At 40.0% G+C, this 16,229-nt stretch overlaps 1 protein-coding gene across 5 annotated transcripts in view; it reads right to left on the bottom strand.

The window, feature by feature from the left end:
- Positions 1-7,331: 7,331 nt before the first annotated feature.
- Positions 7,332-16,229, bottom strand: part of GLCCI1 (glucocorticoid induced 1) — a 63,301-nt gene continuing 54,403 nt past the window's right edge. For 4 of the 5 annotated variants that reach the window (XM_017729320.1, XM_017729321.1, XM_017729322.1 and 1 more), the window contains 2 exons: positions 11,266-11,386; positions 7,332-10,202 (listed from right to left, as the gene is read on the bottom strand). In XM_017729320.1, the coding sequence (XP_017584809.1) occupies positions 9,854-10,202; positions 11,266-11,386 (470 nt within the window). In that variant the 3' untranslated portion in view covers positions 7,332-9,853. The remainder of the gene's footprint in view (positions 10,203-11,265; positions 11,387-16,229) is intronic. The other variant, XM_017729319.1, reaches the window with a different exon arrangement.

The following is a 16,229-nucleotide window of genomic DNA, read 5'->3' as shown; positions in this document are numbered from 1 at the left end:
GCAGGAAAGAAAGAAATTTTTTGTAGTGAGACATTGGAACTGTTTGGCCAGGGAAGTGAGAGATGCCCCATCCCTGGAAATGTTCAATGGGACTACAAAGAACCTGATCTCAAAAAAAAAATGTCCATGGCAGAGGGGTTGGACTAGAAGACCTTTAGAGGTCCCTGCCAACCCAAACCATTCTGCGAGTCCGTGACCAAGTGAGGAGGCCGCTGTTTGCCAGGCAGCAGTGTTCAGCTCCCAGCAGCTGCATCAGCTTTTAACTCTGTTCTACCATAGCCAAAGCTTGCTGTGCCCAGCCTTGTAATTAATCCATAGTGGGTTTGAAGTTTTGGCTGCTTGCAAAAAATTACAAAATTTAAATTGAGAGAAGCATGCTGTAGCTTGGAGGTGGAAGCCTGGCTGACACTACCTGCCAGCTATTTACACTGGTTGCTGTTAGAATCTTAATGGGATAAGGAATACTCAAAAATGAGGGAAAAACGTAGATAATCAATTTTAGAAGAGAGCAGACCTACCTAAGCTGTTAAGGAAGTTACAGCCAGTCTTCTCTTTAAACAAAAGTCTTTCCTCTATCCCAGAAACTTACTCTGCAGAGTGTTTCTTTTATTTTGGACTTCCACAGCTATTATGGCAGTAGGAAAGGCCCCAGGACAGGTGCTGGAAGCCATACGCTTGCTTCATCAACAGGCTGGAATGAGGTGAAAAACAACTTTAAAAGTGCTACACAGCTAAATCATCCAACCTTCTCTCCATCTAGATGGATGGATAACAGGTGCCTGCAGGAAACAAATATGCTGAATGTAACAGGAGCAGGATGCAACAAGGAAAAAATCCAAACTCCTATTATTCCAGGTACAATCCTCAGAATAAACCCTTGACACATAAAACACAGGAATTGAAATCACGGGCCACTTTGCTGTTAGAGCTGCTGCTTTTTCTGGACTGGTTTGGCAGTCTGTGTGGTCCTCCCATGATCATCTCTACCTTGAACTTGAGTACCAGAGCTTCAGAACAGAACACCAAAGCCTGACACCAGAGAGCTGCAGGTAACTGATTGTCAGAAAGATTTTTAGAAGACAACACAAAGAATGAGACAAGTCCTGTGGGGGACTTTTCTGATCTGTGGTTCAGCTGGGTCTTGGGCTGATCCAGCCCTTCCTGCAAAGTTTTCCCTGGTTTTGGAGACAGCAGCCATGGTTGCAAGGACCAGACGCACTGGAGCTATTCAAGTCTCTTCCCCCAAAAGGCCAGTCTGTGCTCTCAAGTCACAGCAGCCTGCCCACAGCCCAGGGTTGTGAGCATCCCAAACCCATCTAAACATGGGCCACCACTGTCATAGCAGGTCATTTCCAGCTGGAAAAGAGCAGGCAGTGGTACTGATCTGGCTGAAAACTTTCCACCCTCCCCCGCAAAAGATAAAAAAATAACATGTTTGAGGCAGCAGAGGCCACAGATGGGCGTGAGGCTGCGCAGTGGCGAGACGCCAGCAGCACTACGACAGCCCTCAGGCAAGACCTGTGGTCACCTCTGCTTGTCACCAAACCACAGCCAAGCTCGCATGCAAGATACTCACAGCCACGGCTGCTCTTCATGTAGGGGAATGATTACAAGAAGCCTTACCTGAACAAAGCCTTCCTTTTGTTAATTCTTAACCTTCCCTCCCCCTGCAGCACTGAGCACTTTGCAACTTTTGCTTTCATTTTTAAAGGAAGTGACCCAGGTCTCCTTGGAGGCAAGAGACCTCTAGGCTTCACCGGCCTTTGCAACCTTCGTAAGTTACTACTGATGTGCTTCAAAGCTTGGCTAGACCTCAGAGTGTGCAGGTCCATCTCACTGCTTGCAGTTTAAGCCATGGGAATGTTGCCAAAACAAAACATAAAAGGAAATTAGATGAAAAAGCAAACAGAGGCATTCAGGAAGAAAGGCTGCACTGACACTGCTTTAAAGACCCTCCTCTTGCCCCCATCCATTTTATCAGCCCATCCTGTTAGCAAATATTAAATGCAATTGAAAAAACACTAAAAATACATAATGGTCATTTTCCTACTTGAGATTTGGAGGAGCAGATTGAACTGTCTGTCCTGGGGTGGTTTTTAATGAACAGTGCAGCTTGTCTGTAAGTGGTTTGGCTTCCATCTCTGTTCCCCATAAACACGTGAAGTATTTAATGCAGGGCTTAATTGAGGTTGAGGTACGTAATATTGTTTTCTTTAACGGCTGTTATCCAAGTGAAAAAAGGAAAGTGTTTTAAAATACAAGAAGATGCTTTTATAAGTCCTGTTGTGTAGCATCACCAAGACAAACCAAGTTCCTTTCTGCAAGGGTCAACTGCCAAAGTGAAACAAGTGCCTTTCTCCAGGGAAGATTAATCCAATATATACACCATCAGCAATGTCAAAATCTCTATCAAGGTGCTTAAGTTTGTGCACTCATGTAGGGGAATAAAAAAAAAAAACAAAAAAACAAAAAAAAAACAAAAAAAAAAACAACCACAAAAAACACCTGACCCACAACATCAAACAGCTTGGGGCCAGTCTTACCATGAGTCAGGTAATGATGTTCCTGTCCCCAGTGTACAAACGTGTGCACCACTGTGCTGCCATAATTCCCAACAGCTGCAGGAGTCCAGGGTTGCAGGTTTTTCCTGTTGGTTTGCAACACGGAGACAGCATCTCCCCATCATCAGAGATGGTGGAAAGGAGACTCCCATACAGGAGGGACCAGCAGAGCCTGCGCAGACCATGTTGGAAAATGGAAACTTCCACAACGGTGAAAGCTGAGAGAGGGACAAGAGCTCCTGCTCTGGCAGACCTGCACCCACAGGACAGAGCCAGTGCCATGAAGCCCGTGGGCCAGACAGAGGCACCAGTTTGTTGTCCAGTCTGGAGGTATATTTTCTCACTAAATACAACATCAAGTCATGATGCAGAGCAGAATTCAACAGCCTTTCAGCCAGGACGCCACCAAAGGGACAGATTGCAATCTACAGATGGCCTGATTTAGAGAACAAATGACATTTATCCAGGCTAATACTCCTCTGGAGTATTAAGGCATCCACTGTCTTCCTAACCTGAGGAACATCCTGTACGTACAAATACAGACATACAAGGTTACCCTCCAAATCAGGGGCCTAGGCTGCCTTTGCTTTCCCATTGTTTAGAAAGTGCAAGACCTACTGCTCCCATCTTCATCACTCCCCTACCCCAAAGGTTTAGTACTCCCCTGCAGAAGAGAAAAACCAGAAAATCCTCCCTAGAAGAGAACAGATTTCTTAGGTACTCAATTCAGAAGGTGTCTAAACTATCTCCTTGGAATTCTTCACTAGAATCAAAATCAGACCCACCATTGTACCCAAACTCATTTCATGAACAAGAGCCCCTGAATGAAGTGACAATCCTTAAAATACACCTACATGCCCAACCCAAAATATAACCATGCAGTCAAAGTCTGTAGTATGGTACTATCTCTGTACTGTCATAGAGACGGAAAGCTACATCTAAAGCCTCCTGTGTTTTCAGCAACTGACATCAAAATGAATGATTCTCAGCATTCTCAGGATGTACAATGAATTAGAATCCAAAGGAATCACAAAAGCAGATTTAAGCGCTTCCCCCCCACCCCTTCCCATTTCCTAAAAACAGTATTTAGTTTCCAAAGGCAACACCCTTTTAAAATCTTTCATAAGAATGAGTTCTTACTTCCCTGTGTAAGAAGCCCAAGGATAGCACCAACTTTATGGAAAGGGAGGCTGCTGCCCTCTGAGAAACCTCTATCACAGAGATAAGGCATGACTAGAAATTCTTACCCAAATAAAACTCAGAAAGGGAGTAATTGCATCACCCAGCCTTTTGGCACCAAACCTTAACAGGGAGTCTAGTTTCTTTCAGCTTTCTCCTCTTTGGAGAAAGAACCTCTGTCCATAAAGATCTCGAGAGCACTCAGATCTCACCTGCGGAAAGCAGGTGGACACCTGGTTTTAGTTAACATGACTTATGCCTGGCAGTCTGGGATTTAGATGATGCTATTTACTTACTACTTATTTGGAGAAGTTGAACAAAGGTGCAAGAAATAGATAACCATGGGTATTACTATTGCCCTGAGCAAACCCTGTTTTCAACCAACAGCTGCACAAATCACTGAGAAGTTTAACCACACAAAAATAAAGCTCACACACACCCCCCCTTACTTTTCTACAGGCACAAGTATTAACCTAACTGTGCTTTGTTATGAAGCTCAGTCTCTAATTCAATAGGGGGAAGAGATTACACGACCTTCTCTTCTCACAGGCTTCCAGCTCCTCTGCCTTTGAGCTTTCCAGGCTACACATCATGGCAGCCTAAAAATTTCCCATCAGAACTTCTTACAACCTGAGATAAAATTTCAACTTGTTCTTAAAAATGGGGTCACCTCTCTATCCAGCTTCATCTAATTGCTCTTCTTTCTTGTTACCAATTGAATTTGCAGTTTAACTTACATGTTCACTCACTTCCAATATGGCCTTTACTGAGGAAACTCCCTACCTCCTCAATTAGTGTTCTCCTCTCAGCCCCACTTGAGTAATTGAGTTATTTCTGTGACCTGCTGCACTACAGAAAGACACCACCTACTCTCCAGTTTCTTACCACCTCTCCATAATTATGGTGCTATAGGGGAGGTGCCAGAATCAAAATAACTAATAAAGCTACTCAACTACCTCTGCTTTACTGGAGATTCATTCATGTCTGACAAACCAGAACTTTCCAGACCTATTCCAGACAGTTTAAAAGATGTGTTAACACCCTAGTTGAAAATATTGCAGCACCTGCTTCTTTAGTGAGGCAAGAATGCTTAAGGTAGTTAAAAAATTCCACCTCTACCATCAACTGAAATGTAAAATGCCCCAAATAATCAGAAGTTAGTAAGGCTTATAAAAACCTTATTTGAGCACTTTCTTTGTAAAACCATCTCACTTTAAACATATCAATACGTGGCAAAAACCCTTCCTTGCATCTTGGCCCATTTATTAATTACACTTAGTGCTAAAACAAATCCACATTTTTAATGTGAATTTATCTACCTTCATTTTCTTACTGCTTTAGTATTCCATGTCTGCTAAATTTAAAGCTCATTAGTAATTATTTCCCATGTGTAGGTATTTACTAACTGAAATTAAGTCACTCTTCAACCATCAAGTTAATCATGTTGAGCTCCCACACAGCCGCCTTCTGGTTTTTCCAGTACTTTATTCCTATAGCTCTTCCCTGAGCCTTTTACAGTCTCTCCCAAACAAGAGTTTTCCAGGACTGGTTACACTAATGAAAACAGAAACAAGATACACACAATTTAACTGCATGTCAGTCTTTGATCAAACAACTTCCTTCAGCCAAGTACCAAGTTTGGATGACTGTGTGTGTAATGTGTGTACTTTCCCAGCTTTAATTCACTTTTTCCTTGCATTTAGGTTCTGGACATATACATAACGTGGACTTCAGTTATTTCCTCCCAACTGAGTAGCTTCAAATCTGTTTTCATGACTGTATTTTACACAGCAAGGCAGGCTGTTTTACAACAGTAATTGACTAACTTCTACTAGTTATCTGTTATCTCCAAACTGCTTGGGTTGTACCTCAAGTAATGTCTGAAGGTCCCAATCCGTTACCCTGGAGCAAGGCCAGGAGCTGGTTTGCTAAGCCTCGATGGTGTTTCCTTGCAACTGAATGGATTAGAGATGTTGGCTGAAATCACAATTTCTCGTTTGTGTTACTCCTTATGCTTATACTGTGAAGATACTGAGACTCTATCCTTGTGCTAGTATCTGCCCCTTCCCAAGAGCTAATTTGTCAGGAAGCCAGAAATCACTTCCCTGACAGCACTGTTTCCTGCAAGAAGCAGGTTCACTCACTATCTTTTGTCCCCTACCCCAGCATATACAGCCAAGGGCTCCCCTTAGAGAGTCCTCCAGTCTCTGATGTGTTCACTTCCAGAGCCATGAATTACTAGAAAATGTATGTATGTTCAAGTCAAGATCTTTTATTCACAAAAGAGAGACTCAAGGCAAAATTATTTCATTAGCTCTCTACTCTCAGGGCTTTTCAGACTCCTTGTTTTGGCTTTGGGGAAGACAAAGGCAGTGAGTTAAACAGAGCACACCAAGTGTGGCTCATGTGGGAAAAAAACCAAAATGTGACTAAGCAGGCAAGGCCTAGGTTCATGAGGATACTTACGAGTTCCCTTTGACACAAACTGCAGCTCATCTCTGCACAGCAACACACCTTTGTCAAAGTACTTCCTGAGAAAACTCCCACTCAAGGACAGCCCGAAACTGCTGCAGCCAAATCCATTTAGGGGACAGGATGGTCACAAAGCTACTCCTAGGAACCCCTTCAAGCTGAGGATGAAATGGCTGAAATGACACCACTTCTCACTGATGGACACCAAGCACTCTCGTAGCAGGGTGTGATCACAGAACCACAGAATATCCTGAGCTGGAAGGGACCCAACGAGGGTCATTGAGTCCAACTCCTGACCCTGCACAGGAGTTTTAGTTAAGTTCCAGCTGATGTTTTTAACATAGTCACATAGAAACCTTGCAATCTTTGGGATGCCGAAAAAATTTCCACTGACTGATGACCATAAACATTAATCCATTCTTGATGGTTATTGCCATAGTGCTCTTCAGTAAACACTGACTTTGGAGGATTTACATGGATTTAAATATTATCCTTCTTTCTTCCTCCTTCCCCCTCACCCCCATCTGGAAAGAATTATTCCTCAAGTCAAATGACAATCATTTGAGTCATACAAAACAACATGAAACCAAGACTGTCAGTAGATTTATACCACATCCTTTAGGGGTTTAGCTTAGTTTCACATAGTGAAACATCTAATGGCTTTCATCATTTTCAACAGATAATTTGAAATTAGCCATACCACATACACAGCAGCAGATACATCGTTTCAAATAACTCTTAACTGGTATTTTTCCTGTGCTATGTAGAAACAGAGTATGCTATTTAAAGCATATTTAAGCATTCAGCTATTTTTAGGATTTTTCCCTGCTTCTGAGTACAGCATTATGCAAAAATCAATAGATAAGAGATTATCTTGTTGTAGAAGACATAGCACACTAGTCATACGTGGTTGGCATTATTCTAGATGTAAATTTGGAACAATATTAAAATTTAATCTCCTCCTATGGTGTTTCATGCAGAGTTTCCAAAACAAATAAATGAACCACTGCTTTTGTGTGTTGTCCCCACCACTTTTTTTTTTTAACTATAATTTTTATTTAAATAAGACACAGGAACTTCTATACCGAAAAAAATACAAAACAAAAGCCACACATTTCCTTGTGTAAAGCAATATTGTGTGATAACTTGAATACTGTTCAGCACAGTGGCTAGAAATAACAGTACAACTATGTACAAAACTTTAAACAATATTTGACAAATTTCTACAGCTGGATGTAGAATACAATTGAGATAAACAACTGCTGGGAAATTTACATGGCAAAGCATTAGCTTTAACACATTTGGTTCAAAACCTTCAATTCTGCTAAGAACAAATGTGCATTTTAATTAATATTTAGTTTCTCATGGAAAAAATATAAAGAACATGTAATGGCATTGCCAATATTGTACAGAGTTCAGCACTGACCTAAAAACCACTCATCATATCCCCTGGAAACCTAACACCAATAACTGAGACTATAATTTCTTATCTGGACATAACCAGAGCATAAAAAGGTCATCATTCTGCAATGTTAGTCTAGAAAGAAAAATATTAAAAGGAATTGATACTTACATAATGAGTATTTTCTGCCCTTTATCTTCAGTCTATAAAATATATAGTGTTTTCACCTAGGCCTGAGATTAGTAGGGTTAAAGATGGCTGTTGTGTTTCACGAAGCTTTTTCACATGAAAATGGTTAGAGACAGACCTCTCTCCTTCTACATTTTCTGCAAGGGGAGTCAAAAAACAGTGGATGTTTTATAGGCTGCAAATTCCACCTTGTAAGACAGCGTTAACAAAAACTCAGTAATAAAAAGGAAGCAATGCTTTATTTCCATAAAAAGCACATATCTAGTGAGTAGTGGCTCACTCTCACCCCCCTCTCACCTCACTAGTGGTGAGGGGTGGCTCACTCTCACCCCCCTCCAATCTCATCTCCAAAAGCAGAAAAAAACATAGAAGAGCAAGTTTAAATGCTCCTAGTAGCTGCAGGCTACTAATCTCTTCAATTCCTGGAAAAGGTGAACCTTATTCTCTTAGGAGTAGACAGCATAAACAGAGTTCCAATGAGCTGAAAGCAATGGAGCAAGAACACCGAGTTTATTTTGCCTTTGGGGTCCTCTTTGTATCACAGAAAATTATCTCTGAAAGCAATGCTCCTCTTTTTCCAGTACAATAGAAGAGCACCACAAACCCAATCTTGCCATGTACTGTTTTGAGAAAGTGTCCAGCCTGCAAAACCAGGATTATTTTACATGGATTTTTCTTTTATTCACACTTAAGGAGGGGGGAAAGCACACTTTTACACACACAAGTAACTGAAAGTCATGGGAGAAGCTTTAAGTAACATGAACTTAAAACTATTGTTTTCCCCACCCCTCTTAGAACACCCACTTGCTACTTCTGGACTTTCACCCAAACACAATTACTCACTACATAAATAAAACGCTGCTCTTCTAACACTGCTCAACAAAATCTGAAAACCTATTTCCAACCAGCAAATGAACGAACATTTCCAAAAGAGAAACTAAACATTAATTTGACTTTTAGACGGTAACAGTAGCATTTCACATCCTTAACTGCCAACAAAAACCTTGAGAGGAAATCCCCAATCGCCCCCTGTGAAACCTGAAAGAATTTCTGTCCTTTAACAAAAACATTCTTGTCTTTCAAAATCCTCTCACACACAATGTGGAATGTTTCTCATGTACAGCCTAGTACTGAACACTTTATTTGCAACAGTTTAACAGTCATTAACTGAGCAACACCTGAAACCTTTAAATGCCACAATTTTACATCTATTGAAATGACAGTAAATGCAACAGTTGTTTTACTTGTAAGCACATGACAAAGTGATATACATCACAGATTTGCTGGTTCTCCTCATGTTCACCCATGTCCAGGGTCATCATTCACCTGGATCTGAATGCACTTATTCCAAGAAAGTGGAATGTAATGAGGAAATATTAATGCATAAAACAAGGAAAGGCAAAAGAGTGATGTTCCCTCTTTAGCTTTGTAGCTGTAAAATATTTTATATTCCAATATGATATACATTCCAAGTTACCTGAGTTTACACTTCAAGAGAAGTACCTGAAGCTAGGCCATAGGGTGGGCACTGTGCAACTGCTGTGGCCATTTTTTTTTTTTTTTTTTTTTTTTTTTTTTTTTTTTTTTTTTTTTTTTTTTTGCATTGTGTGTATTACAGAAGTTAGAAACATAAACACCTGGATCAATTGTAAACATAATTCTGAAGTACAGTATTTTCCATAGGACACAACACAGCAAGACATTTTCTATTCAGACAGGCAACATTTTTTTATATATAGAGAGAGCTTATTTATACTGTAGAATTTGAAACAGAACACAGGACACAGTACTAATCTGGTCAAACGTACTATGAAATGCATAGTCTCCACTTAAAACGCTTAATGATATATGAATTCTGCAGGCATTACTGCTTTCTCACCAAAAAATGCTGAATATGGATTCTGTCCCTGCCAAGAACAGTGTTGAGATATTATTTTGAATGCTGCTAAGTATTCCGTGGTGTTCTGAAAGGTTGCCACCTCATGCAGATGTATCTGAACTAGGATCTCCTCACTCCTTGTCTCAGGGCAGAGGCCTGCTCCACCTTGCTCTAGATTAGCATGTAGCTCTGAGGAGAGGAATGGTCTTCAGTCTGAATTTCTTGCAAAAGCGGCTGCTGCTGCTGGGACGGTTGCTGTACCGGGATCTCTGGGGAGTCCATTGTGCTGGTGTCATCTGACAGAGATGAGAAAGAGACCCGGGACGAAAGCTGCTCAACAGTCAGGGTGCTCAAACCTGTGCTTTGACCAGAGTTTGGAGAGTTCTTCAGCGTCAGGTCTGAAGCGGGAAGGAGGGGGCCCAGAAGTTTTACAGGACAGAAAGCTGATCCGGTTGGGATGAAATTAACCTTGTTTTTGTCAGGACATGAAAAGAGAGGGGCTGAGACAGGCTGACGAGACCTACAACAAGAAAAAAGATTATATATCTGGCCAGCTGAGATGTTTTTCACATCACGAACTTTGTGGTTCTACACATTGCTAAAATGTGAATGACAAGGAATGGGATTAATTGGACAGAGGGGCAAACATCTTCCATATTGGTAGTCAGCTAACTGATCCACAGCATTAAAAATAGTACCATCACAAAAAATGACTTGGTAATTACTGGACAAACATGCAACTTCCAGCACAAAAAATCTGCACTACATATGCACACGAAAAATGCCGCAGTGAATTTCAAATGGCACAAATTTTTCTTTCATAGGCAATGCAGCAACAACATATTCAGTCATTTTAAATCCCTCTGAGGACCTCCATAAAAAGACCTCTCCTTTCCCATATTCCATCATTTGTCTGGAGGCTTTTTCCACAACCCAACATTGCTCCCTTCACCACCCAGCAGGCAACGAATGTTGTTAGAGCAAGAAACGTCCCCTCCTTAATTCTTTCATCCACAGGAGCTTAGCATGCAACCTCAACAGCATGTGCTGTGCTCAAATACTGCTGGGTCTAGGGAAAAAAGACATGATGTCCAAGAGTTTAACTTCCAATTTCTTGCTCAGCAAAAATATTGAGCCAAGTCTATGCCATAAGCATACTACCATCTACAAATGTTTTACGTATCTTTCATTCCATTTTATATGTTTAATACATATCAAAATGCAACCTATGCTTGAAACTGGTAATTATGACAAGGAGAGTTTCTGTTTAAGCCATGAAAATTTAAAATGTTATAAAAAATACATGGAAAGAGGTTTAAATAAATGCTTAGGAAATTAATGTACCTTATCTTTCCTGCTTGGATTTTTGTTGCGTTTTATAAGTGCACAAAAAGAGGTAAAAGACTCCATTTTCTCTTCACACCAATGTAAACACTTCAACTTCTCTTCTGCACAAACTATAAGAATAGTTTGCTCCTGAAAAACCCATCAGCTGGAATAGTTTATTCATCTGCAGTTGAATAGGCTCAGTAAACAGGTTTACTGCTTTGCAGATACCAGCTGATATAAAAGGCATTACTTACGACATTTCCTCAAAGACCTTCACTCGCTCACATCCCTCTGGGGGCTCTCGTTTGAACATGTAGCTGTTGTTTGGTTTGGGAGATGAGGCATACTTGGGCAACGGTGAGCTACTCCCACTGTCTGAAAATTTAAAGCAGTTATATTACTAGAGATTGAGAGTGCTTTTTAATTAAATTCGATTTCCAAACAAGATGCCTTTTTCACAATTTAGCCACTACGCTGGTTTGCTTCTACCACAGCGTTTCCTTTATTGCAGGCTACTTCTAACACCCTTGTATAGCACATTTCTTCTGAATAACAGCTTCGGTGCAGCAGCAATCTATCGCATAACAACACGTAACAGGAGGATATTTTTATCCAGAACACTGCAATCGGAACAAAGCAGAGCTGTGATCCTGGAAACAAATACATTCTTTATTACGTAGTTCAAAAACCATAAATGAACAAGGTAATATGCCTAATACATGCAGAAGAATTATGAGTGGTAATGAGAAAATGCCTTCTCACTGTATAAACAGTGTTATTAAAAATGTGCATATACACCTTGTGTCTTATTTTAAAACATAATTCTTCACTGGAATGTTGACCTTATTAGTCTCGTGAACAGCTCAGAAGCTGTAATAAAACAAGTTTGTGACACAGGTACTGCTACCTCATCATTACAATGTCTTATCTTACTTGCTTCACAGTTGTGAAGTTGCTTTAGTATCCAGAATAAAACTTCTGCAGTTTAATTCTCTCATCACTACTGGCTATATGATACAGGTATTCTTCATAACTCCAGCTGTATGTGTGTATTGTAACCAGACACACGTAGAATTAAAGGTGTGAAGATCTAAGACAAAAGGCAATGGGCAGATTTGTTGGTACTTCTCAGAAAGTATGAGAGAAGGCTCAAGTCCAGTAATGACAGCAGCACAAAAGTTTGAAATATTAAGTCTATGAAAGGGTTCCCTTTAAGCAGTCATGCTAACAACATCACAGTGAATGCATTAAGGAAATAAAGTAGGTACAGAAATAGCTATCCACAGAAAATTAGCTTTCTGCAGTGGCTTCTACCTTTTCAAAGAGCAACATCTCTCCCAGGGTTGTATTAGTGGTTCCCTATGCCCTGCTTAGGATTACAATTAAAAAATGAAATATTAAAATTAAAGGGGACCCAACTTACAAATACACCTTACTTGGAGAGAAACAGCTGCTCTTGCTTTAGCTCTTTTGGAATCTTTCCACTAATGTGGGGTACCTTATTTTTAACTCAAGTTTATAACTTTTGTTTACTTTGCTGTTGTGCATGTGTGTCGCCTTTCAGCTACCCAAGCTTCAAGCACTATGATCTAACCTCACACAAGTGGACAGATTTGTCTTTAACAGCTTGCAAAGAGTAACTACACAAACTTTTATATTACCATGACTCCAATACAAAGGCTAATATTAGCTGTTTTGAAACATTTCTGCTTCCTCTTACAACAAGAAACAAATCAACTCAAATGTCACATTTCCCTTTGAAGACTTATTATGAAAGATACGAGGAAAAAAGTAAGCTGAAGTGAACCTTAGTAGCATATTGATTATTCAGCTCTTTCCTGCTGTAGAGTGAATACAGAACTTCTATTTACAGAATTTTTGGTGTTAACTACTAAGGCAGAAAGTGCTTAGAAACGATACAGATATTTGCCAAGTTGGGAGCATGATGGTCCTGTTGGCAGCTTTCCACTGTTGGCCCACACTGCTCATTCCAAACACAGAAATCATTAACAGAATCCAGACAGTTTGTTTCCTCCTTCTAATATTTAAAACTGAAGATCCAAGTTTCTATTTAAAAAATTAGAGACATAGAATGTACTACTGTTCATTTCACCAAATAGTGGAAAACCATGGCAGTACATTCAAGGGAAGAATCAAACAGAATTCAAAGTTAAGTCAGTTCTTGGAAGATTCTAAATCTTGTCTACTAGCCAGTTCAGCTTTCAGACAAGGTTTTGGTTTAGTTAGCCCTGTCTGGCTGAAACTTTCTATGTAGGGCAGCTGCTAAACAAGTATCTCTCTTTACCCTCCCTGCTTTTAAAGCCTACGAGTTGTTAGACTTTCGTTCTGACCAAACGCACAGCACGCACTATTTGAAGAACACGTGTGGCTGTGAGCAGACCCGCACGTACAGGCCGGGTGTTGGGCGAGAGCAGAAGGGGCTGGGAACACAGGCCACAAGCGGCAAGAAGTGGAATTCACAGCTTAAGACAGTCTCCACCTGTGTATCCTGTAAGCTCTGCAGTGCTAATCTATCCCATCACTAATCCCCGACGACACAGACGCAGCAAATCTCGAGTGTTGTGCGAGTGTTTGATTTGTGCCGTTGTTGCTCTCTGAGGCCCCAAGGCCGAGCCCTCACGTCCCACCAGCAGGGGGCGCCCTGCCGGCGTGTCCCAGCCCACCCACACCATTCCACCCCGCTCACAGTGACCATGGAATCTTTGGGCAGTTTTGCTGCCACAAATGCACAGCAGACAATATGGAGCCTTATCACACGAAATTTCTGGACACATACTTAAAACAGATATATTCTGTTATCTAGAAGACATTTTAAGATTGTCATTAAAACACTAAAAATACCTTTTTAACCTCAATACCAAAAATTACAGCTTACACACGTTAGAGCAACTAAAGAGGCTAACTAAAAAAGAATCCGTAGAACAGTTTTTTGAGTGACAATACTTAAACAAAAATTTGCCAGTGAGCCTTGGGATTTGTTCTGATATGTTCAAAAACACATAATAAGACTATCCAAAGACTTCGCTAACAACCTCCCTTTAAAAAACTACGAATCAGATGCCCAGAATTTAACAAGTATCTTCAGTTCATCTTCATGAACATGTTACTCGTAAGAGCCTGCTAGCAACAGTGGGACTACTAAATGCTATGTAAAGGCACCTAAATCAAAATCCCTGAAAAACAGGGTATACCATCTCTATTTGTCCAAAAAACACCCCCCAAATTTCATCTGCTTATACTTTCAGATGCCTTTGAATTTCACCTCTGTCACAGCTGCCGAGAATGCTATGTAGGGCTCTGAATTACAGTTTCGTGGACCAGAGCATCACAAAACAGATCTAGTGAAACCAGTGGTTTTAATATAAAATCATAAAGCCAGGTGCCATGAAAATACCTTCTTTCCCAACCCTTCCTTGTCTGCTCTAATCAATACTGTGTTCAGAGCAATATTGTGGGCCTTTCCTGAAAATTAGCTTCCACTTGCTTTTGAAAAATTCAATTATTTAACAGCTTCTTGCAAAAAGATAAACCCAACAGCTGATAGAGTCCAAAGGACAGCTGTGAGGGCCTCAGGCCAAAGCACAGCTTTGCACAAAAAGTAAAAGATGCTTTAGGAATGTAAAGCAGTGCTGTGTCTGTACGGATCATGGGCTCCTCTCACTGCTTATGTCTCTCAGTCAAACTAACCTTCCTTTCTTACTCAGCAACACACCCCAGAACCATTAATAATGCTGATAATTCCTCTTTTTAATGGTAAACCCAAGTTATTCCCATCAAGAGGAAAATCAAGCATTGAGAAAAGTAACAAGAAAACATAGTTAAAACATCTACACTTGGTTACACAATACATTTTTCTGAACTTAACAGGCCTCACAAAAAACTGATGATGGTTTTCCTCTAGCATCACAAAAGCCTTTAAAATGAAGGTGTGGAAGCCTTCCCAAGTTTTTATTGTACAGAGCAGGTAACATCCACAAAAAATGTAATAAATTGTCCCTCATAACTTGTTGTTCTCTGGTATTTCTACCTATACTGCTCATTTATCTATAATTTAATGATTTTGAGTAACATTCAGAACAACTGGCCTGTACTATCTGGATGATCTAGAAGTAAAAAGCACCTTTCTGACTATGTTTTTATAACCTCTGAACAAATTACCTTCTCTTGGAAAACTGCTACATATTTTCCTAGTTTTTAATCTTGCCCTTAAAGAATTAAGTTGTGATGAGCAGTTCAAACTTTCATTTTTCATATGCACAGTATTACATTCCTTACTTAAACTGATTTTAAAATGCCATCATGATGACTTAAAAAACTGGCTGTTTATCACCATCACCTACACACTACTACTGGAGAAAACTTTTGATACAAGCCTAGCATTAAAGCCAGTCTTAAAACCAAAATCCACAAATAAGTATCTACTCATAAATTTCACTCCATTCAGCTGTTCAAAAAATACAAGGCAGGAGATAAAAAGCCTTGAAAAGCATTAAAAAGGCTAGATGCACTATTTCAAACTGTCTTCACTCGCTACTGCCAATAAATGTACTGCTGAAAATTCCCATTACTGTGATAACAAAGTACTAACTGCAAAAGGAATTATTCATTTCCTTGCTTTTTAACTTATATTTGTTATCAAGACATATATGAACCAATTTACCTGTCAAGATGGCTTTTTGTGTGCTAATACTTTAGTGGATGTTTCTATAGTGAATCAGTCTTGACAACATATTAAAATTCACATGCGTAGTCTAAGAGGAGTATGGTGGGGGTAAGCTAATACCACTGTTATTTTTGGAGCACAGCCAACTATCATGTTGACTTAAGACTTTTACTTTAATGTGGTTAAGTTAACCCACCCCCAGTTCAGGATTTGGGCAGATGGATTTGTTTTCCACTACTTCCTTTTAAATCCAAGATGGGAAAAAAATACTTTTCAGAAATCAAGAAAAGCTAGTATTTCTCCTGCTGAGTTCCCCAATCCTATTCCCAAATTACCTTAACAATTAACAAACAGATAGTATTTACAGAAAAAAGCTTAACCTTACCTATAACCTCAAAATACTATCTTTAGCTTATTAGTAAATATATGCTAAATCTTAGAAGTTTTCATTTCCTCTGTGAAACTTACTCCTTAGTTTGCATGATTTACTCAAATCCTACATCCTCCATACTGAAGTCCACGTTTCAGCTAGCT

This window comes from Corvus brachyrhynchos, unplaced genomic scaffold, assembly GCF_000691975.1.
Source record: "Corvus brachyrhynchos isolate BGI_N302 unplaced genomic scaffold, ASM69197v1 scaffold142, whole genome shotgun sequence".
Classification (NCBI taxonomy): domain Eukaryota; kingdom Metazoa; phylum Chordata; class Aves; order Passeriformes; family Corvidae; genus Corvus; species Corvus brachyrhynchos.
The sequence above is the reverse complement of the archived record's forward strand: the minus strand, read 5'-3'. Positions and strand labels throughout refer to the sequence as shown.